The 21760-nt window shown below is 33.2% G+C and overlaps 6 protein-coding genes and 1 non-coding gene across 9 annotated transcripts in view; 4 read left to right on the forward strand and 3 right to left on the reverse strand.

The window, feature by feature from the left end:
- Positions 1-1098: 1098 nt before the first annotated feature.
- LOC116853109 (kinesin-associated protein 3) lies at positions 1099-6089 on the forward strand. Its single transcript, XM_032833985.1, has 16 exons — positions 1099-1334; positions 1536-1653; positions 1770-1938; positions 2039-2245; positions 2545-2681; positions 2764-3276; positions 3368-3536; positions 3644-3744; positions 3817-4035; positions 4129-4294; positions 4395-4520; positions 4593-4697; positions 4822-4907; positions 4983-5169; positions 5247-5337; positions 5417-6089. The coding sequence occupies exons 1-16, from the start codon at positions 1309-1311 to the stop codon at positions 5553-5555; spliced, it is 2559 nt and encodes an 852-aa protein (XP_032689876.1). The 5' UTR covers positions 1099-1308; the 3' UTR covers positions 5556-6089.
- Positions 6090-6611: 522 nt separating this feature from the next.
- LOC116853125 (ribonuclease P protein subunit p40-like) lies at positions 6612-8713 on the reverse strand. Of its 2 annotated transcripts, none has more exons than XM_032834005.1 (6): positions 8329-8711; positions 8093-8237; positions 7627-7791; positions 7327-7452; positions 7063-7246; positions 6612-6969 (listed from the first exon to the last, which is right to left on the reverse strand). In XM_032834005.1, the coding sequence occupies exons 1-6, from the start codon at positions 8446-8448 to the stop codon at positions 6636-6638; spliced, it is 1074 nt and encodes a 357-aa protein (XP_032689896.1). In that variant the 5' UTR covers positions 8449-8711; the 3' UTR covers positions 6612-6635. The 2 variants fall into 2 exon arrangements, with proteins under 2 accessions (XP_032689896.1, XP_032689904.1); XM_032834013.1 differs by having other exon boundaries at positions 6683-6969; positions 7070-7246; positions 8329-8713.
- On the forward strand, positions 8616-8688 carry Trnam-cau. Its single transcript has one exon. It is a non-coding gene; the product is annotated as a tRNA-Met (tRNA).
- A 304-nt stretch (positions 8714-9017) lies between the features above and the next one.
- Positions 9018-11720, reverse strand: LOC116853114 (RNA-binding protein NOB1). Its single transcript, XM_032833997.1, has 6 exons — positions 11550-11720; positions 11244-11376; positions 10939-11150; positions 10394-10847; positions 9978-10312; positions 9018-9882 (listed from the first exon to the last, which is right to left on the reverse strand). Exons 1-6 carry the CDS (start codon positions 11718-11720, stop codon positions 9622-9624), a joined length of 1566 nt encoding a protein of 521 aa, XP_032689888.1. The 3' UTR covers positions 9018-9621.
- A 1134-nt stretch (positions 11721-12854) lies between these two features.
- Positions 12855-14613, forward strand: LOC116851261 (fas-associated death domain protein). Its single transcript, XM_032830539.1, has 4 exons — positions 12855-13608; positions 13815-14003; positions 14113-14243; positions 14356-14613. The coding sequence occupies exons 1-4, from the start codon at positions 13281-13283 to the stop codon at positions 14485-14487; spliced, it is 780 nt and encodes a 259-aa protein (XP_032686430.1). The 5' UTR covers positions 12855-13280; the 3' UTR covers positions 14488-14613.
- A 476-nt stretch (positions 14614-15089) lies between these two features.
- The window catches only part of LOC116851251 (eukaryotic translation initiation factor 4E-1A-like), a 9093-nt gene continuing 2422 nt past the window's right edge, over positions 15090-21760 (reverse strand). The window contains exons 2-5 of the mRNA XM_032830511.1: positions 16790-17017; positions 16153-16331; positions 15754-16071; positions 15090-15672 (exon numbers count right to left, since the gene is read on the reverse strand). Of these exons, the coding sequence (XP_032686402.1) occupies positions 15558-15672; positions 15754-16071; positions 16153-16331; positions 16790-17017 (840 nt within the window). The 3' untranslated portion in view covers positions 15090-15557. The remainder of the gene's footprint in view (positions 15673-15753; positions 16072-16152; positions 16332-16789; positions 17018-21760) is intronic.
- On the forward strand, positions 17581-21754 carry LOC116851216 (uncharacterized protein DDB_G0284459-like). 2 transcript variants are annotated; one of them, XM_032830418.1, is made up of 6 exons: positions 17581-18272; positions 18539-19216; positions 19291-19793; positions 20053-20569; positions 20810-21157; positions 21236-21754. In XM_032830418.1, exons 1-6 carry the CDS (start codon positions 18261-18263, stop codon positions 21299-21301), a joined length of 2124 nt encoding a protein of 707 aa, XP_032686309.1. In that variant the 5' UTR covers positions 17581-18260; the 3' UTR covers positions 21302-21754. The 2 variants fall into 2 exon arrangements, with proteins under 2 accessions (XP_032686309.1, XP_032686317.1); XM_032830426.1 differs by having other exon boundaries at positions 17592-18226.

A 21760-nucleotide genomic window follows, 5' to 3' on the forward strand; every position in this document is an offset into this window, starting at 1 on the left:
CGCAACCCTAGTTTAGTAAATTAGGCGACAGTTTCCCGAAAAGTGGAAGGGATAATGTTGGTATCAAGGAAAATCTCTACACGATATAATTTAAAGATCTATTCTTTGTAACTGCACTGCTGAACTGGTGCAATAAATTGAAGTGAGGCAGGTATACGTATTCCATTCTAACCTTTTGCATTAGTTCAGCAGTGTGCAGTTACAAAAAACAGATCTTTAAATTATTGTGTAGAGATTTTCCTTGGTACCAACATTATCCCCTCCATTTTTCGGGAAACTGTCGTCTAAAGCGTCTTCTACAATGGCAGTAGGAGTAGTAGTAAGAAATAAGCAGTAAGCAAATTGACCAATTCCATTCTCACGTTTCAAAAATAATCGATTGTGATTGGTCTATTTACTTACTGCTTATTTTTTACTACTACTCCTACTGCCATTGTAGAAGACGCTTAAGGGCCGTAGCACACAGAAAAACTTAAGCAGTAAGACATAAGCAGTAAACAAATTGACCAATCACAGTTGTTGATTCTTCTTACGGTCCAAGAATCAACGATTGTGATTGGCTAATTCGCTTACTGCTTACGTCTTACTGCTTAAGTTTTTCTATGTGCCATCAGCTTAAAGCCTATTCTACAATTGCGTGAACGCGGTTGTAAGTAGTTGTAAGTGATTACGACACTAATCATAGCGAATTCGGTAGCTTGCACTAGTGCGCACTGAGTGCGCATTAAGGCTTGTTTATAGTACACTCTTATATTTAAGATCGTGTATTAAATACATATTTAAAAACATTTTAACTAATAAAATGATTCGTACGGATGTTATACATATTATATTATGATTAAAAATATTTGAGAATTTATTTGAGAATTATTTAAGACAATCTTTAAATATAATAACATACTATGAACAAACCTTAGTGCGCACTCAGTGCACACTAGTGCAAGCAACCGAATTCGCTATCAGAGTAAAGCAATCAGTGAATAAAACATTCGGATTGGTTGACTCTTACGTTCACGACTACGCTTACGCAATTGTAGAATGGGCTTAACCCCATCGATTCTTTGCAAATGGCGTTGGGGTATTAAATTACCGGAAACCATATATTGAAGGAAGGAAGGATCGTATCGATTCAATATCAGTTATAGTTTATGGTTATATTCCGATGTATTCGATGGCTCTCCTCTCCATGGAGATATAATTGAAGATAAATTAATAAAGAAGTTTCATATGTGTAAAATATAAATACGTAAAACAGAAAACTAGTTTTTGGAAAATCTATTAATACAACTAGCATATACGGTGAAAAAAATGGATGAAGCTAAATTTCTGAAAAGGTAAGAACTGTCATCTCATTTTTGCTTCTATTAAATGTCAGTCATCTGTCAAACACATGATTTTCACTTGTAATAAAATATTTAGTATAACATGTATGAATTGTCATCAATCATCTTGAATGTACCTTGTAGTACAATACACATAGATATATACAAATAAGATGAATAGAAAATTTATATATTATTTTTATTAATATTTAGGAAAGTAAGATCTGGTACATTGGATGTCCATCCAACAGAAAAAGCTCTGGTAGTAAATTATGATGTTGAAGCACTGATATTAGGAGAATTGGGAGATCCTATGCTTGGTGATCGCAAGGTATATATATTTCATTTTTTTATTTATGTAAAATAATAAAATATGAAATAATACATTATTTTAATAAATGGTAAATTATTAGTTTATTGCACATTATTATCATTATTATATTATAGGAATGTCAAAAAATAATTAGACTTAAAAGTTTAAATGCGGACACAAATGTTTCTCTCTTGGCCAAAGAGGTGATTGAAAAATGTTCATTAATACATGAGTCAAAGCTACGTGAGGTTGAGCAGCTGATTTATTATTTACAAAATCGTCGGACCAATGATACCAGTATAGGTAATATATACAAAACAATCTTTGATATTATTATTTCTAATCAAATTATCAATATTTGTATTATCTTAAGAACTGATTAAATCTTGAATTTATGTAATAGGTAGTGAAAGTAACTCTCAGCTATCAAGACCAACATCGTCAAATTCAGTAATCATGGAAAATAATGAAGTTGAACGTGCAGTCATTAGTAATGTTGATAGCTATATTGAGTTGTTATATGAGGAAATACCTGGCAAGATTAAAGGTTCTTCATTAATATTGCAACTAGCCAGAATACCTGATAATCTTCTGGAATTAACAAAAAATGGTAATCTGAGCTGTTATATTTTGCTTCTAAATAATTTCCAAATAACATTGGCCCATATTCTGAATCCTCTTTTATCGATAAAAGTGCCTTAAATGTAATTTCTCAGCCAATCATATGGGTTCTAAGCCTCTTTTAGAGGTACTTTTATAGATAAAAGAGGATTCAGAATATGGGCCATTGTCTCTGAAAAAATTTCACTATATATAAACAGTTATAGATATTGGTTTTAATATTTTTCAGTGTTATAAATATAATTTTTCAGTGTTAATTGTAATAAGATTTTTCTCTTTGTGCTGCAGAATCATTATTAAGTGCATTAGCTCGGGTTCTGAGAGAAGATTGGCGACGCAGCATAGAATTATCTACAAATATCATTTATATCTTTTTTTGTTTTTCCACGTATAGCCAGTTTCATAATATCGTGCTTGAATACAGAGTAAGTTACAAATAATGAAAGAATCGTAAATCAAAGAATTAAGAATCAAGATTCTTTACTAACATTCCTTTCTTTGTTATAGATTGGTTCTTTGTGTATGGATATAATCGATTTCGAATTACGTCGCTATGATCAATGGAAAGAGGATATGGAAAAACGTCGAAAGCACTTTGAGAGTACCACTGGTTTAACATTTTTCCCAACAGGGAATAATGACAATTGTGATAGGAAAATTAAGATTATTGATGATATTTGGAACATGGAAGGCCCATTAGATTATGAGGTCAAGAGACGTTCTACGGAAGTATCCATAACAGTATCTGAAAGCGACGTTAAGAAATTAAAAGAGGAACTCGAAAAGAGTCGTAAAAAATTTAAAAGCTTAACTAAAAAACAGGAACAACTATTGCGAGTAGCATTTTATTTACTCTTAAATATTGCTGAAAACGCTATGGAAGTTGAGAGAAAAATGCGTAAAAAAAATGTTATTGGTATGTTGATTAAAACATTAGATCGAGCAAACACCGACCTATTAATATTGGTCGTCACATTCTTGAAGAAATTATCCATCTTTCGTGAAAATAAAGATCTCATGGTAATATTTAATAATTTAATATTTTGCGCATATAGATATCGTACGTATGCGAAAAATATATATTAATGATTCACATACTGATGTATTACAGGCAGAAGAAAATATTATAGATAAGTTACCAAGGCTTTTGCAAAACAATAATACAGATCTTGTGTTAAGTACATTAAAACTGTTATTTAATCTTTCTTTTGATACCAAGTTGAGAGCACGGATGATTAGGGTTGGCATGTTACCAAAATGGATAAAATTACTTGGTCAAGGTAAGAATTAGTATTTTAAAAACCAATTAATATATTCTTTTAACTATAAATTCTAAATTCTAAATGTGAAATAAGGAAACTCTTACATGATAATGTTATATTCATAGCCGATATTAAAAGTAAAAGCACAATTCTGGGGCTACTCTATCATGCTAGTATGGATGATAAAGTCAAAGCGATGTTTACAAATACAGACTGTGTTCCAATGGTAAATGTCTTTACAAAATTGTTAAATAAATTTAAATATTTAAAGTTCTCATAATATATACATCTTGTCTAGATAACAAGCATGATTTTGGTTTCTGAAGACGATCATATCAGATCTGAACTAATAGCACTCGGTATAAATTTAGCCATCAACAATAAGAATGCGCAATTGATGGTAGAGAATAACCGTTTACAAGGTCTTATAAAAACTGCATTCAGAAATCAGGATGCCCTTATAATGAAAATGATTAGAAATATTTCTCAACACGAATCAACTAAAGAAAATTTTGTTGTAAGTTGAAGCACTGATCTTAAGTCTAATACAGAAATATCGTATTCATTGTTTAAGAATTGCCTATAATATTTATTCATGTGCATTCAATAGGAATTTGTGGGTGATTTTGCTATGGCTTTGACGCAATCTGACTCTCAAGATTTTATATTGGAAATTATTGGTGTATTGGGCAATTTGGAATTGCCTGATTTGGATTATTCACAAATCATTCAACGTTGTAATCTCATACCATGGATACGCAATAATCTAGTTCCAGGTATATTTCCACAATCACTATAATTCTTTACTAATATTATAAGTAAGATTTAAATATATGAAAATATGTATATTCATGTTATCTTTATTAATATTCACAGGTAAGGCGCAAGATGATTTAGTACTCGAAGTTGTCATATTTTTGGGTACTGCAGCTTATGACGAGGATTGCGCTCGTCTGTTATGTAAGGCTGACATACTTCTCTCCCTTATTGAACTTCTTAAAGGTATATATTAAAGCTGACATACAGAAAAATGAAAATTTATACAAACGTATTGATCATATAATATTATTATAGCTAAACAAGAGGATGATGAAATGGTTTTGCAAATTATCTATGTGTTTTATCAAATTGCAAAACATGATTCGACGCGAGATTACTTAATTCGGGAGACTGGTAATGGTAATTATCAGTTTTGTTGATTGCTGAATTTGTTAAAGGCTCGTGTATTAACATAGCAAATATATTTTATTCTTAAACGATGTGCGTGTGAACAAGTTTTATTAAATTACAATATCATTTACAGAAGCCCCTGGGTATTTAATTGATCTAATGCACGATAAGAATCCTGCAATCAGGAAAGTCTGTGATACGTGTTTAGATGTCATTGCTGTACGTAATTTAGATTTAAAACTTTCGAAATTAATTTGTGTCGCAAACTATTAATTTTTTTCAATTATATCTTAGATGTGCGACAAGAATTGGGCAGCACGTATAAAGGTGGAGAAGTTCCGTTCGCATAATCAGCAATGGCTGGAAATGGTTGAATCTACAGCAACGGATTCGACTACTCACTTGTTACCGGACGATGATGACAGTTTATCTCCATTTATGAGCGGTGACTTGTTAAAACATACCATACTATTTCCCTCTGGTAATTATTTTCTTTTTGTACAAGAACATATGATCATGTATATTACGTTTTTACAATGGATAATCGTGTTTGCGCAGGTAACGCAGCGTCATTTAATGCAGACGATGGATTTTCAATTATGAAAAACTCCTCAGAGTCGTCTGAAAATCCTAGTCGACCAGTCAGTAGGTACGCATTGAGCAAATAATTGAAACATTGTTAATCATTATCGGATGAATATACGAAAAATTAACCACGTGTGTTTCAGGTATCGAGATCTCGATGAAATAGGTGAACTCATGGCGCGTTCTAAGTCTCGCATGTCCATTGGTTCAGGTATAGAAGATTTATATTATAATTCTAGAATGAAATTCACTGATTCAGATAGCTCTCACGTATTAATATGAAGATTAATTCAAATGTTTCGGTGTAGATATATGACTTAACTTCTCGAAAAGATTTCTCCTAAAATATTTTACATTATACATAAACGTCATATATGTTTGATGTAAAAGAGACAAAAACGTTTGCTACTATAATATTTGCAAAAATATGCCTGCTTAAACTGAAGATTTCATTGTATACACAATAGACTGCTTTGATCTCATAGTTAAATTATAATTTTAGTGCCTTTTATTTTTTTATATATATATTGATTTATTTATGAGCATCAGCTTTACACTGATGCATAGTTTTATTACGTTGCAAAGTGACTAATAGTATCGATTAAATCTATTCAGATCTCTTTTATCTTGTGATAGGCTTCAGTCAGGATAGTGTAATGTATATGTGGTTAAATGTGAAATTAGTATTTATAATAGCTCAAAGGTATCTCTCGTAGAATTTATATATTATTAATATAAATTAATGAAACAGACAAGTGGTGTATGAAAAAGTAGCGAATGATTTATAACAACGATAAGAACGATATTTTATTCTGAGATATGATATCTTTTTCATTATTTTTCATACTAATTAAATACGATGAACTGCGCAATAAATTATAGACATATTCACACAAATTTAATATATTTTTTATCTTTTTTTATAGATGGATGTGTGTTATAAAACAATTATCTATATATTATATATTGCTTGCCTTTTACCATTTTTCATTGCACCTCTTGTCCCTTTGTGTTATTAATTTATCGCATTTATATATATTAATACATAAAATGGTATTTTATTATATAAACAAGATGCATGACATATATATATATATGTGTGTGTATATATATATATATATATATATATATATATATATATATATATATATATATATATATATATATATATAGCTATATCTCAACTATTCTCTACGTGATAAAATAAATTATGATATAAATCGTATAGTGTTTGTCAATTAATGACTTATTTAAAAATGTTCTCCTTATACAATCCTTGGCTCACGTTGAAGATAAAGTACGATAAAAAATACGATGGGAAATATACAGTACAAATTATTCGTTAAAAAAAGGAATTTATTGTCACGTTTTTTGTCTGTTATTAGAACATAAACTTTTTCGTATAATAGATTCGCCTTTAGATTGAAATATGATTGTGTAACTATTGTCTCCATCATTAAAACACATATGCTCTTTTAAATCCCAACTAACAGGACTGTCTGCAAATCCTTGTACATGTAAACTAACCCACAGTTGGTTATCTTGCGACAATACGTATTTTTTTAATGTATTGTACATCTCTTGTACCTGTTTTTGTGTAAAAAACCCGGTCCACTGTAGATACTGCACTTGTCCAACATACACAGAAGGAGAGGGACATTCATATGTGTTGGTATAGCTATCTGTTTGATCGGATCTAAAAATATTACAGCTGTTATTATTAGATACTATGTTATATCGATTATGAACAGAGATTTATTTTCTTCAAGTGTACAACAAATAAACGTACATATTACCAGCAATGCTGAAAACTCCAAGCCATTCAAAAAATTTATCGATGTTGCATCCATCTTGAAGAGTGGGTACTGTTAATGAATACTCAGTTCTTTGAGAAAATATTTGACGACAAAGATAAACATTGTAACCGTGTGTGGAAAACCATGCCGCTACGGATGATGGACATAGATTTGTTTCTTGAAAATTATAAATGTAGTGTAAAAATATATGTATATGAATAACGTGTATATATTACTATAGGAGAAAATATGTATACCTGGTGGATCCCATTGTACTATTACATCAAAGTTTTGTTTGAGCCGTTCTTCTAATGCTATTCGAACCCTTTCATAATTCTTCTTAGTAGGAATAAAACATTCATCTTTCAAGTTGATTGTTACAACTATTAACAATATATATTATTAAAAAAAGAAAAGGGATACTTTTACACACACACACACACACACACACACACACACACATATATATATATATATATATATTTGGCAGAATAAAAAACACTATTATAATTAAACAATTTTAATATATTCTAAATTATCTTTTTTTAATGACTTACCATAACGTGCATGAGGTTCATGATCAAAGGAAGATGCTTTTCCTTCTAATCCAAGTGATTGATAATCTTCAGTTATCAAGGAGATTACCAAATACCCAGTTGGAGTGATACAAATAGAGTTTTCCAAATCTATTTTATTTCTTATAGTTAGAAGAGTGACCTGTCCTAAAAGATGAAAAGTAAACATTAGTATAAATATATATGAATAAAAATGACTAAAAATGTGACTAAAAATCCATGTGAATTACAAGGATCTTAAATTAGTTTAATTTTGTATATACTAAGACTGTATTTCTAAATTGACTGACAGTGTTGAAAATCGATAGTATATAACATGAACTATAGCTTTTCAGCACTGGTAATAAATATTAGAACACAATCTTTATATATAAAGTAGTTTCATACAATTCAATAATTTACAATGCTAATATCAATGAGCTAGTAACAAGAATAATGACAAGCTCACCTTTCTTAACAAAAGCTTCAATAAATTCTCTATTTAGGAGATCAGAGGCACATAATGCATTGATTCGATAATAATCAGTATCTTCTGACAGAGAATCCAGTAAACTTTTAGGAACGGTAAACATGTTGGGAAGCACCACGGATATCTAACATAGATCCGATAAATGTTATAAATGATACAAAATTTGTAAAAAACAATCTGCAAAATTGAGAAAGACAAAAAATATTTAAGCTTACCGAATGATTGAAGTAATGCGTTTTTATTGTAGCCGGTACATTTGCTTTTCTATAATCTCTTTTGACTACAGAAAAGTCATGTCGCGGTGGTTTAAAATTCCACGTTTCTGGACTGAGCATATCACCAATAATCAGAACACAATAAACCCAGGGAAACCGCAACAATTTTAGAGGTTAAGAGTCGAGAATGTCAACCGGGTTTTCTCTCTCTCTCTCTCATTCTAATGCAGCAAGTTACTCAAGTGATGTTCTTCAATATAAACGTGAATCAGAACGAAGTAGCACGAGCCTCGGTAGCGCAGTAGGTAGCGCGTAAGTCTCATAATCTTAAGGTCGTGAGTTCGATCCTCACTCGGGGCAGATTTTTTTTATCTTCGATACAATTTATAAAGCAAATAAGTTCTTGAGGACATTTTATTTTTATAAATCAGTTACATTATATATAATTTGTAGGGTGCCATTGCATGAAGCGCGGAAACGTGGGAGAAAATCTTACTAGATTTCCGCGTTCCGCGAATTGAATCATTTCTTCCCATATGTTGGAAAAGCGGAAGGCCCAAAACTTTTCTCTATTGTCTTTTCATCCAAAGTACCAAGGTATGAATTCCAAAAAAATATTAGGTCCGAACGTATTTGAACACGTCTTAATGTAACGGCGGTTAGATTGAACAATTTGTGATAACTTGTGACAATGGATTTTTCCGCGACTTTATTTCTCTTTATATTACATGGAGCACAATTTGCGCGGAAAAGCGGAACGGTTTGGTGACAAATAAATCTGTATTCTATTGCTAATGTACACTTTTAGAATTTAAAAAGAGACATATAGATAAAATTTGGTGGAAGAAAGATGAAAGAGAACTAATGCAGCCAATTCAGTAATAGAAAACAGACCTCTTGTTATTATCATAAATTATAGAAATATACAAGTTATATTTTTTATTACAATGAATTTCATCGTTTTATGAGTTTTATTGAATGTTTCCTAGCTGTTCATTAATTTCAACATGTTGAAATAACAGATTTTTATATTTATTAATTTTACGTGCATTTTCTGCACTAAAATTCTTTTTGAACGACCTCCTTGCAGCTCTTCACCAAAGGTTCCCATTAGGATGCATTCGAAAGCATCACTCAGGTACATTCGCTGCGTTGGAGTTAAAGAGATACGAGAGTGAAATGAAGAGTGACATTCCCGACTTTTAACTTCTAAATTGTTGTGGTTTTTCCCTGGGTTTTCTATAAGTACCTAAGTATTAAGATAATAAGTGATCGATTTAACAATGAATGATTTTATTTTCGTTTCTTTCTGGATTCATTGGGATTTCTTTTCATCCAATATTTGACAGCACCACATGGTCTTATACCCAACATAGCAGACTTCGAGTTTACGTCGCGCACAATAAATGGAGAAAATCCAGCTATATAATCATCCTCGAGCGGATTATTCTTGGTACGTGCTAAACGCGTTGGACGTTGATCTGGCATCGGTTGATCTTCACATAAGATAGGGTTGTTGGAGTGCTTTCCACCTTTCGGCATTGGTAAGGAAAACTGGTAGAGAAAAGGATTTATTTTTTTATCTGCTCCTTTCATCTCAATATCATTAAATCATACATTTAATAATATCAGTAACTAATACAACATACCTTCTTTCCTTTAGCTGAGAGAGGTCTTCGGAAATTTATGTGTATTTGTTGTTCTCCATTCTCGCCTAATGTAACCTCTACTTTTTTCAAAGTTTTGTTACCACAATGAGGGCAAAATATTTTTGTCATGATACTGGTAGTTCTAAAGCAGGCATAGCATCGGAATATAAATGTTCGCATTTGTTTAATCATTCTACCATCTAATGTAGCCACATTTAGTCCTATTTGCATGAGTACATTTTGCATTGCAAAATCCATTGTTAAGCATGCTACAGTTGCAGCCTTTTCCTCAAGTACCGCCGAATCCATCTGTTTCTTAATGTTGGTGAGATTACCTTAAGAAAAAAAGGAATTATTACAAATTTATATCTGAATATATACAAAACTTAATATTTAAATGATAAAAATATATTTACTTGGTGTGATCCAACTATCGTCATCATCATCATCATCACTATCATTATCATTGTCATCACTATCATAATCTTCATCCTTAATTAATTTCACATTGTTTTGTTGATCTTTAAAGTTTATTTCACCAATTGGAGCAAGGATATCATCCACAAGATCTTCATTCTCACCCTCAATTTTTAAATCTGTTGGATCACATGCCAATTTAGCAAATTTCTCAGATAAATCTTTGATTTCCCATTCTTCTGATTCTGATGCTGTCTCATAATCCGACTCATCCAAAAACTCATTGCATACATCAGATACACATGAAGTAGATTGATTTTGATTTTCTGCATTATTTATTGTGTTATTTACTGCTAAATTTTCTGTAATCTGTATATTTTCTTTAACATTTGTTTCTTCTGTATTATGTAGAGAAGCATCTGTCTTATTATCCATATTTAATTCTGTTCTTTCCTACATGTGAAATACAAATTTTTACCAACAAATTTATGCACACAATGTATATATACATGTATATATACATAGTTTGTAAAAAATATCTTACCTTTTCTTTTGGTATGTAAAAACCAACTGGTGGTTTAAGATTATCTTCATTCTCTTTGTCTACTGTAGATGTAATAATTCTTGTAGTTGGAATATTTTTCAAATGATCTGTCCCTACTTTTTCTTTTTCCAACTGATAAGTAAGTGCAATTACTTTGATATCAGTAGCAGATAGACTGGTATAATCACCAGTTTTCTTAGAAAATTCAGTTACTGTAATATAGTAAATATGTAGTTAATAATGATAAGATAAGAATAGCATAAAAATATCATATAGTTTAAAATTTTTTAATAATTTTTACTCACCATATTTAATATTTTCAGTAAAAGCTTCTTGAACCTTCAAATCATAAGGTAAAACAACCAATCTTCTTAATTGTCTTTTGTTCGTAATTTCATCAACAACAGCTTTTTCAGTTAAAATATTTACACCAATATCCTAAAAATATATATCTTTTTACATTAAATATTTATATTGAAGTATTTAATAAATTATAATAATTTAGGTAAAATATTGCCCAGCTTTAGGATTTTTAAATAAATTTCCACCATATAACCTCAAAATTTAATTAAATAATATCTATTTATTTGCAAAAGATATTTAATAATTACCTGCAAAGCAGCATTTCTTAAAAAAGCACTTGTATCAACGATAAGATATTGTACTTTATCTTTTTTATCCATAATTGCACGTTTTTCGAACATTATCGACAATAAAGAAAAATATGGATACTTGCCATATACCATGTATAAAGCCCGTGTCAGGGTGCAAACCATAGACATATATATACTACTAGACTGCTAACTTCGACTCACAAGTAATGCTGCGTTCGGAAACACTATATGCATACTATTAGGAGGCTTTTTCATGGGAACATCGAACGTCGAGCGTTAAAGCGGTAGCCAATCAACGTGCCACTTTCTGCAAGAACTACAATTATGGGAGCGGTGCACTTGGACACGGTGCATTTGGACACAGCCAATCACAGCACCGTGTGATTAGAGACATTTGTAGGGTCCCTTGGAACAGCGACTTGTGATTGGACTGTGTCCAATTGCCCCGTGTCCACTGATATACACCCACAATTATATTTCTGGAACCTGATACGTTGATTGGCTAACGCTTTAACGCTCGACGCTGGAATGCTCCCATGTATTGGCACCTTTAGACGATAGCCGTTCGGAAATACTCAGTGGGTGCTTTCCAATCGTAAACGTGCAATTATGGATAAAAAAGATAAAGTATAATATCTTATCGTTGATACAAGTGCTTTTTTAAGTGCTTGTAAGGTAAATTCCAATTGCTTTCCAATTGTTTAATACATCTTGACACACATGTACACAAAACCAGTTTATTGGTCACATATTATCTAAAACATCTTGTAAGATAATATGCAACCAATAAACTGGTTTTGTGTAACACAGTGTACGCAACTGGAAAGCATCCTATGAATACAGGCCATAGACATCAGGGTTCCTATTCTTGAAATTTTTGCGTATACGTAATTTTCATTGCGCAGCTATTTTATGGTATGATTAAACCGGGAGCGTTCCGATTGACCACGGTACGATTGGACATAACTAATCGATGAAAAGAATTATCTAGTGAATTACTAGGTCGAACCAATCATTACAATCTATGTCCAATCGTACCGTGGACAATCGAAACCCATTCAATTAAACTGTGCAGTAAAACTTACGTATACGCAACTATTTCAAGAATAGGGCCCTGTGTGCTATCCACATACGATGGCTGGTCAATGAACTAGTTTCACGACCATAGTAATAACAACAACATACGACGGCAGCACTCATCTGAGCAATGGCATAAAGTCACGCGACTACTAGCGCTCCCAGCCAAGCATTGGTTGCGTTCAGCAGAAAATGCTGCTTTGCAACCGTTGTAAAATTCGTGAATCTGATTAGTACATATTCTTGGATTTAACCAAAATTAAGAGCATACTCCAATCAGATTCACGAATTTTACAACAGTTGCAAAGCAGCTTTCTCTGCTGAACGCAGCCTATGAAGAAAGGAAGGTGTTGGTATTCATATGTCATAATCAAACATTCTCAAAATTTATTATATATAAATACGCAATTTTCGTGAAAATCATAGAATTTCTAACACAGTGTTTAGTGTGAAAAATTAGCTGCAATTATAAAAACATTTATCATGAATAATGTGTTTCACTAGATGTCTTTTACAATTGTAATTTTGACGCATTGTTTATGCGCATATATTTTTAACGTGAGAGAGAGAGAAAAGAGGACGGGTATTTCTTTGTAAATATACACGTAAAAGGGGGTTTTGATATACTTTAATTACGTTAAAGATAACACTATGCTTGAGAGATATAAATCACTTCGTCAAGATTTTCTCAGTGTAGCTGAACCTTCTGTAGATAGTAATATCTTGAATCAATTGAAGTGTAATTATGCACATGAAATTGATTCGAAACGCAAGTTAAGTAAAGCGAAAGATTTCGAAACGTTTATAAGATTGCTGGAGAAACGAGATATTATTAGTTGTAACAATATAGAACAGCTGTATTTTATATCAAGATACATTGGCAAGCCAGAATTGAAGGATAAGTTATTAGAATATGAAAATTGGAAAATGCAGACTGCACCACCGTTTCCTTATTATAATATGTACCAAAGTGATGATAGTGAGTATACTATTTATATGTTTTATGGATTAATTTAAAATTTATGTTACTCAAAAAAGAATTAATGTAGAATTACCAAGAAGTTTTATACGACAAATTTTTTCAAATAAATTATGTCTTATTAATTGATATTGTAAAATAATTCATTGAATTAAATAAATTGTTAAAATATAAAATATTAAAATAATAATTTATGTAAAAAACAGTCTCAGTACCACTGCAGAATTATGAAAATGTAACATCAACTTTTGAATCATATGGTGCATGTAGTTCTACGCAAGTTTTACATGGATCAACAATACAAAACTTAAATTTATCATTTGGTCATACCACAAAGAAATATCATTCTGAACAAGAAGAAGGAGATAATAAAAGAAAATCACTACAACAAGCAGGTAATATTAATCTTAATTTAAAATTTCAGATGTTCTCATATAGTTCTTCACTTTTTTAAAAAATCTTCATGTATTCATTTTTATCTTGACCTTTTTATTTTTATTTAAGTATTGCTCCAGATTAGCGAGAGAATAGGTAGGTCTTGGAGAGATGTAGTTAGACATTTAGGCATCAGAGAATGTGAAATTGATGCTGTACAAAGTAAATATCCTTGTGATTTGAAAGAGCAAAGTTTCAAGGTAAGCTATAGATTTACACATATAAATATATTTCTAAATATGTTATATAATTATGTATACAAATTATAAATTAAACTTGAGTTTAATTATCAAAATATATATTTTTTTATAGATCTTGAAGACTTATATATCACAGTCTGATAAAGAATGGGCAATAAATTTAATACGAGCTTTGGAGAAAGGAAGACGCAAAGATCTTAAGGAACTTGTAGAGAATTTAATGGTGACTTACAAAGATATATAATATATTTGTAAGAATCTGTACAATTTTTTAAAAATTGTTTACTTAATCTTTGTAAAGTTTTGTATATTTTATGCCTCCGTGTTTAAAGTTTGTTATTTATAAGTGATATAAAGTATATTTTCCTTATCCTTGTATGATTATTACTAAAACTTTAGCCTTTTTTTTTAGTTTTTGTGTATTTTAAGATTGTTAAATTCAATGATAGCTCTGAGTCATGACTATGTTCAATTTTAGATATGAAACTGCCTAAAAATTTTATACATTAATAATATAATGTAACAGATATATGGCTAGTATTAAAAAAAAACTTAAAAAGTTTAAAATTGATATAGAAAGTTTAATTAAAAATCATACATGATATAAATATGAAAACATTATGCATATATATTTTTTAACATATAAAAGAAAATTTAAATATGATGTAATTTGTCCCAAATGATTTTTAGTAAAATAAAATTTAATGTAGTAGCAAATAGAACACTGGATACTATATTCTAACATTTCATAAAAAAAAGTATCCATTTTCACAATGTGTGTATGTGTGTGCGCGCATGCGTGTGTGTTGTATATGAATGTCTAAATATACATATTTGCAAAAAAAGTTACAAGAAATTACAAGAATTTATTTGCTCAAAGATGAAGTTACACAAACGCATCCAAGCATATAAACTCATCATAATTACGAATTATCACCAGTCACAAAAAAATACAGTCGTCCGCGCATATCTTTCATAAACTATACCTGAACGTAAACTCTACACCACGCATTTCAACATAAGGTTGTATATTACATGTCAAATTATTAATTAATAATTTAATTATTTTTCCGCCTAATTTCATTATTATGGAAAGATAACCATAATTGCGATGTAACATATTCGAGATTTAATTTTCTCAATATATAATGCAAACTTATGTTTTAAATATCTCTGTAAATATAATATTATTTGCTAATTTCCGAGATTAATACCTTACTGGACAATATAGGGGTTATATATATATATATTTATATATATATGTAAATTTAAAGTTTATTTAATATAAGTATTAAAATAAAAAAGAAAAGATATTTAAAGCGTATAAGTATTTTTTGTTTGACTTCCAGCTTTGACCATAGTATCCTTATGTGCTTGATATCCCATACTCATTTTAGGTGTAATTCTTAATCTTTCTTTTAGTTTGCGGCTGTAACAAAGTACAACATACCAATGATTCAGTGACTTAGGAATGTTATACAAAATTCTTTGACTCTCTCAAATAGCTTACCCAATTTCCATAACACTATCTTCACTATTTGCATTTGAGGTCCAAATTCCAATTTTATCTCCTTTTGTTCTAATATTTACTACAGCTCCACACACATCATCTGAATACTCATTGAAGGCTTCTCCGATCATGCAAAGTAAGATTTCTAACCAAAAATTATCTAGATCTGTAGAACGTTGTTTCTTCTCTAGATTTATTAGCCATCGACCACCACATTTATTTTGATCATCTTCCCACATAGGTCGAATTCCTTGCTTAAACATACTATAGTCACAACCTTGTCTTAATTCAGAAGCTGTTTTTATGTGGTTGTACAAACTGCAAATAAAAAGTAGTTTTTTTTCTATTCACATTTCATAAAAAGACTGTACTTGCTATATGGGAAGAAAAAGTAACCACCTCCAGAAATCTTCGGCCGTATCGAAACTCGTGATTTCCCGTTGGCTCTCCTCCCATGATTTACTCCTGTCGGGCTCGTAATACCACAGAGTCCAAGTGTTTTGCAAGGGATGTTTAATTAAGTATTCGGGTGGAAATTCACCGGAATTCACTGTCTCCGTCTGCTTCCGATCTATTTCCTGGAAACAATTTTCATGTTGTTTATCTCGGAACGACGTACTCATGTCGCAATTGAACGTGACCACGTTGCTTCGGAAATTATATTTTGTGCTCAATGGTGCATAACCTATACACAATTCTCACCTACTCTTCCAGATTGCTCCTTCGCGACCTACACGTGTATTCACAATATACAACAAATGTGTAACGCGTTGTATTTACAAAACCGATAAAACGCTCGCTGTCGTTAAACATTTTTACAAAAAAAAATATCCTCAGAATTCTCGCATTTCTAGGATACTTTCTACGGTACATTAGAGCGACGATAGTTGGTGGAACGTGGAGGGAAAGGATATGGAAAGTTCGAAAACGACCATGCTGTTGCGCAAAATCAAGACGTTGCCTTATCGAACTCAATAAATTATCGGTGTGAAGTATCGCCACATGGATTACCATCCTCGTCGTTGGGAATATATACCTCGATTTCTTCCGTGCTTGTAGCCATATCCCTTTGCTGTGGGCGCTCCAACGGTATAACCTGCGACCTGAAAACAGCCACACTCGTTTCTTGGTCTTCGACTGTCTCCTCGGGTACTTTCGGTAAAGTACAGGCAGCGCCGCCACGTTTCTTTTTCGTGCGACGCGCCTTTTTCGGCGGCTTTTGGGGCGCAGATTGCGCTTTGTTCGTTGTAGTTGCAGCTACGACCTTCGAAATGAAATTGGTGTTGTTGACTACGTAAAGTCATTGATCATTCCGTATGAACACTCGCTATGTTGGCCGCCTGCTAACCTATCTCTATATATTGTTTTTAAACCGAGCGAAGATAATGCATATATGACGATATGCAACGTATTAAAAGAAAAACATAAATCGTTTTCGTTCGAGAAGAGTTTAGTTGGAAAGAAAGCAACACGCAGCTTTCAGAGCATTTAGATTCTGCACGCATGATCGCACGTAAGTTTATTTCACAGTATAATTTTGAGTTCCTTAATGTTAATTAACGTGTTAATTTCGTCAAGACTTATTCTTTCACTCCGCAATAATTTTTTCGTTGCTCGAGTTTCTCTCTCTTCAAGTTTCAACAAAATGATCTCTTGACTCCCGATTAACGTGTTCTTAGAGCCTACATATAACAACTCAAAGTTTTATTAAAACAAAAATGACAAAAACATAAAATTTCCACTCAGATAACCGTGTCCATTGAGGGAAGGCAAAGAGTGAGTGGAAGTGGGGCAAAAACGATGCAACCCACCTTATCGCGACCACGAGATCGTGAATATCGCGCGAGTCGCGCGTAAGTGAAAGTTCGAATCGACGTTCGATCCGCGTGCGCGATAAAAACGCGGTGTGTTTCAGGCCGTCGAGGGGAACGTCGTCAGTGTCGTATCTTGTGGTCGGCCTTGCGATGCGATGATAAAATCACCGGCGGAGGACGTGCGCGCGTCCGCGTTCCGTGCGTACACGAACGTATCGCCGGGGCTCCATTATCCGTCGCGAATGTCCGTCCGTGACGGTTCGGTCCTCGCATCTCGCGACTCATGGTCGAAGCCCGCTCGCTTCGATCTCGCGATACATAGTTGCGTCCGCGTTGTGTCGAGCACGAATGTTGCACACGACGTGGCGTGTCGTGCAGATCGATAGCTTGAAAAAGAAAGGAACGCAGGCTATCCGGAGTGCGAACGGCGCGATGCAACGCGACCAACGTGCGGAACGACAAATTGCATAACGCGCTAATTCCGCGAGATCGCCGCGGCGTGCGGGGTCAGGGTCGTTCTTGTTTATTTATTTCCTGCAAAAATTGTCGCGCGGGGTTGGTATCCCTGGTGTTTCTCGCAGTACGTTCTACCTATGCTCATCGCTCGCTCACGCCTGTACAATGTGTTTACGTTGTAACTCTGGAAACGCTGCTTCCATGTAAGATCGCACTACGCCGATACGTGTCTGCAATATGAAGCGCACGGTAATGTCCAGACTTCTGTTCGCCCGCGGCCTCGCTGCGGAGGTTCGGCTGGCGCGCCGTGCGCTCGCTGTCGCTCGATAATAACATCATTCTAGGTTAACTTGTCAATGTTCGGACGTTATTTTCGTACTTGTTTGTACCAATATCGTCCACGCGATAATGCATTCGCGACGCTAACGAAACAGTTCTCGATCGTGCACGTCGTAGGACTCGCACGGCTCGACGCATCCCTCCCGTTTTAATTCATGATTTTCTGATCGTCACAGTTGAAGCTGAAGGTAGCCGAAGAAGACAGTGAAAGCAAACGGACTTTTGTCAAACAAGAATCAATGAACTACAATTTCGAAGCTTCTTCGTACGCTAACTACTCGTCATCGAGTACTTCGCCTTCCACTATCGCTCAGCCCCTACCAGGACAACCACCTTTGCCTGCGATGCCACCTCCTAGTGGAGTCCCACCCCAGCCCCATGTATTTGGACCAGTGCCTTCCCAAGTCACTCCCATTTCAACCTGGACACATACTCCTTGGCATTGGCTAGCCACACAAACATCTCCTTTGCCATCACCAACTCCACGCGAGATCACTAATACGTTTCAAAGAGAGATGCCTCTACGAGGTAACTACATACGACGTGAAAGATTCTCTCACAATAGAAATTACATGTATGGTCAGAGAAATAATTTTCATCGTAAAAATAGAAGGCCAGCACGGGTCGGGCAGTCACAGGGTCAGTTTGAACAAACCGCATACTTTAACCCAACATTGGCGAGTGGTCTTGGTTTAGAATGGCAAAGAAATAATTATACCACAACAGCAAATGATGTTATAATAAACCATATGACTGTTCCTCTACCCAATCATCCTATACCTCCTCTCCCAACAGGAATCGTAACCAGCAGGCATGGTGAGGAAACTGAGGACCAAGATGAAAAAATTGTACCGGTGAATATGTTTGAATACGACATATATTTGTCACAATGACGGATAGATTTAATTGAATATATTTCTCTTTTCAGGAGGAAGTTGTAGTGAAGAAGAATAAGCAGAGAAAACCGATGTCCCAGAGTTATCCAAGTAGACCTTGGAACAGAGAAGACGCGGAGAGAGCCCTTAAGACTGAAAATGAATACAATAAGACAATTAAAGCACAAAGCTTAATCATTAAATTCCCTGATCCAGATCTGAATAAGGATATTGTTAGATTATTTCATCCTGGCATACAAAACATACATTTTCAAAGTCCGAGTGGACCAAGATATTGTTTCATCCAGATGGCAGAGAATGTAAATATAGACGATGCTATAAAAGAGTTGGAAAAAATTCAGTTTGGCACAGGACACTTAAAAGTCGAGAGGAAATCGTTGAGAGACGAAGATAACCCAATGCCTGAGGAAATAGATCCTTACACTTTATACATAGGAAATTTGCCCGAGTCTGTTAATGTAAACGAAGTAAAAAGTAAATTTCCAACAGCTGCACGAGTAGATGTAGGGTATGCGCAAAAAATGAGAAATACTCGGTAAGTAAGAAATATACATAAGTAAATAATTCAGTATTTTTTTAAAAGAAAAGGATCGTAAATCTTTTTATTCCTTCAGTTTAAAGTTGTAGAATATGTATAATTTTTAAATATGAAAATACTTTTCACGAATTGAAAATACTTTTATAATTGATAATCGACGACCAGACGTTGACTCTTTAATTCTCAAGATACGACTACAAATTATCTTTGACTGTTTCATCTTCCTAATAATATGTCTACATTTCTCGTTGCACAGATATGCTTTTATAAGGTATAACAGTGTAGACGAATCGATATCAGCTTACAAACAAGCGCATGACCTAATGTGGGATACGAGAAGTATTATTGTTAGATTTAGACGGCAACGAGGTAACACTTGTCTTCCTGGCGAACCTAAACCTAACGTTAAGAAAGTTAAAGAGGAATTTAAGAAAGTTAAAGAAGAGTTTAAGAAAATTAAAGAGGAACTCAGTAACGCCGCGCAAGTGAAAAAGGAACAGAAGGCGAATCATGTTGAGCCTAAATCTGGCGTTAAAAAAGCGAAGGAAGACGGAAATCAAGTGAAGAAAGAGGATAAAATCAATTACACAGACAAATCGTCGACAAATCAAGAGACAGATGCAGAGGCGCGATTGCAGGATAACTCCAACAATGCACAAAGTAGTAAACCAGCATCGCAAGCTCCAGAACAAAATGCGAATTCTCATTCGTCCACATTACCAACTTCGATTACGTCAGCTAAAACAGTGCAGGAGCAACAACAACAACCTTGGGTATATTGATTAACTTTATCCCATTTGTTAATACTTTAATGATCATAAGAAACACAAAATTTATTATTGAACTTAAAGAATTGTAGATATTATAATATTTATAAATTTTTTAAGATATCAACTGATTGTGTCATAATTAACCATGTGAAACCAATGAAATTTGAAAATTAATTTTGATTGAAAGATAATTTTGATTGTACTAATTGATACTTCGGTACATTAGTAATATTTCCTTTTTAGACTTCGCAACCTCCTCAGATACCTTCAGCGTCAGAAGCCCCACCACCAATTCCAACGGAGGCAGAAGCCATCGAGGAAACAATAATGCTTACTGAAATCAAAGAGGAACCCGTAGATTACGATGAAATGGATGTGTCGTGTAACATGCAATCAGATGAGGATGACGACGATGACGATGATGATGATGACGATGACGACGATGACGATGAAGAGCTGGATGACACTGATGATGATGAAGACTTTGAACAGGATGACGAAGACGAAGATATCGACGATGATGGAAATATAACGTTCAGTGATAAGCTACAGGATAAAGTATCACAGGATGATAAAGAAGAAACAACCGATGTAAGTATAGCGCGTTAACAAATTTGTATTTAAGATCTTTGTATATATATTTGATATATATTATCTTTTTTGTTTCAGCGTCTCGATGAGATGTTCAGTGAATTAGAAAATATGACCGGCGATATCGGTTTCTTGAAAAATTGAAAAAATTACCATTTTAATATTCGTAATCACGCCGCCCTTAAAAAATTGTTTCATACTTAATGTGTACATATTAGTTGTAGCTACATAACGAATAAGACTGCATGTATTTAAATATGATAGTGTAAGCATTATTCTATCTAAAGCTCCTGTTTGCAATTTATCTTACTGCAGTCAAATTGAATTATGACGTTAAAAAACGAGAAATCACGTAGTTTTTTTTCTCGAATTGTGTATCGAGATATATTTTTTTTGCATGCCATTTTTACCCCCGCGTTAAATAATATAAATTAGTCAAATATACTGACATTTTCTCTGATTCATGTAGTAATAAATAGCTGTAAATCTTGTACAAATATTATGGTCTATTTTCGTTGAAGATATATAGAACATACATAGATTGAACAGTACATGCATTTATTAACACGGGATAACAAAAGCTAAAATGTCTTTTATGTTTTA

Source organism: Odontomachus brunneus, unplaced genomic scaffold (assembly GCF_010583005.1).
Source record: "Odontomachus brunneus isolate Ranch 3 - 2012 unplaced genomic scaffold, Obru_v1 Obru_scaffold_006, whole genome shotgun sequence".
Classification (NCBI taxonomy): domain Eukaryota; kingdom Metazoa; phylum Arthropoda; class Insecta; order Hymenoptera; family Formicidae; genus Odontomachus; species Odontomachus brunneus.